This window comes from Lepisma saccharinum, chromosome 7, assembly GCF_977018435.1.
Source record: "Lepisma saccharinum chromosome 7, izLepSacc3.1, whole genome shotgun sequence".
Classification (NCBI taxonomy): domain Eukaryota; kingdom Metazoa; phylum Arthropoda; class Insecta; order Zygentoma; family Lepismatidae; genus Lepisma; species Lepisma saccharinum.
The window spans coordinates 16,008,156-16,010,040 of NC_139235.1; the positions used below are offsets into that span (position 1 = coordinate 16,008,156).

At 44.1% G+C, this 1,885-nt stretch overlaps 1 protein-coding gene across 1 annotated transcript; it reads right to left on the reverse strand.

Annotated features, from left to right (window-relative positions):
- Positions 1-897: 897 nt before the first annotated feature.
- Positions 898-1,218, reverse strand: LOC145990108 (uncharacterized). The gene has a single exon (XM_083125761.1). It carries the CDS (start codon positions 1,216-1,218, stop codon positions 898-900), a length of 321 nt encoding a protein of 106 aa, XP_082981887.1.
- Between the last annotated feature and the right edge of the window lie 667 nt (positions 1,219-1,885).

The following is a 1,885-nucleotide window of genomic DNA, read 5'->3' on the forward strand; positions in this document are numbered from 1 at the left end:
TAAGGCATTAAAGTTGCTCATCCTGTTCTCCATCTCATATTTGTGTGAAAATGAATTTTCATCTCAGATTCAAGTGAAAAGCAAGTCCCTAGTCATATCATAAATTCTGTTACAAAGTTAATAATTAACTACAGACACAGTGAGCAAGCTAATGTATTAATATTTGGATGTTACAAAGGTACAGGTCTTGCCAACACAGAGCACCAATCACTGTTCAAAACGGCCACATCTGGCCTTCACACAGGCCCGAAGTCTCTGAGGCCAGTCACTGTCAATCGCAGCATGCACGGTCTCGATGGAAAAGTCCGCCACTGTCTTCACAAGAGAACGCTTGAGACTCTCAAGGTTTGGATGCCTCTTCCTACAAACCATGCCCTTCAAGACGGACCACAACCTGTAGTCCAATGGGCTGAGGTCGGGGCTGCGGGAGGACCAATCATCCGGAGCAATGAAATCAGGCACATTCCTCTGAAGCCACTCCTGTGTGGTCTTTGCTTTGTGGGCCGGTGCTGAGTCCTGCTGGAAGCTCCACGGCTCATTGTTGAACATGGTGCGGGTCAACGATTTCACAAGTGGCTCCAACACCATGTTCACAGAAGTGGAGTTTAATTGTGACATCGTACGAAACGCCCCAACAAACCATCACTGAGGCGGGATGATGGCCTCTGAGGATCCGTGGCGTGTTTTCACAAGCTTCCTGGGATGTCGAGGCATAAACATGCTCGTTTTGACGATTGTAAGACTCTTCAATCATGAAGATATTTTCGTCCGTGAAAAGGATCCTCCTGCGGCCACCATTTGCGTAACGCTGAAGGAGTCTTTTTGTTTTCTGCTCCCTCTGGACCTTAAGCTGTGGAGTGAGGAAGTGACCAGTACTTCGCCGAAAAGCACGGAGTCCTAGGTCACTTCGAGCACACGCGACATCGACATTTTCGAAATCTTCAGCTCTCGAGCCATCACTGCTTGTTTCCTGGCAGGATTTCGTCGAATCCGCGCCGCCACTGCTTTCACGAGCTTCTGGCTCCTCACGCTGCGAGGTCTACCTTTCCTGGGTCGGTCCTCAATTTTTCCTGTATCACAGTATCTGTCGATGGTCCGATGCACGAACATCCTGCTGATATTCAGCTTTTTCAGGGTATTGAAAATGTCCAATGGTGATTTGCCAACTTTGTGCAGTGCGATTACTACCACACGGTTCTCGTATACACCCAACTCCATTCAACTCGCAGTGAAATTCACCTTTCCGCTTCCACAGCCAAACACACAATGATACTGGTTGTTGTTTGATCCAACATTGCGGGGTTACCTTGCCAACCAGTGTTGCCATCCCTGTCTAAACTTTGTAACATAATTTATGATATGACTAGGTACAGAAATATAATTGACGCGCACTCAGATTAACAACTTAAGTTAACCACCATTGAACCCAACATACCGGCAGCTTATGCGGGAAATACAGGCTAAACCGTCACATTAGTTCGGTGAGTAAAAAAAAAAATCAGTTTCAGCATGTGTGTTTAGGTAGATTACAGTAAATTAGTGTTTTAAATTACATATTTACTTTTCCAGAATGAAGTATGAGTTTCATTTGACACGGTCGTGCCAGGTTCAACTATAGGATATTAATAACCATAATAATAGATTTATCTCAATAATGAGTAACATGAGACTGTATATCGGTATACGCGTGATACCTCCCAGGGCACGGGAAAACATTAAGATTTGCAGCAAATAGACAGAAAAACACAGAACTTACGTTTTAACATATGAATTCAGAATCTGTTTCTCTTGATTATGCAATTTAAAAAGAACCAAAGTTGTACATCATAACGAACTCACAAATAAAAATCACAGTCACAGTACAATCTTTCTCTCATGCACTTCC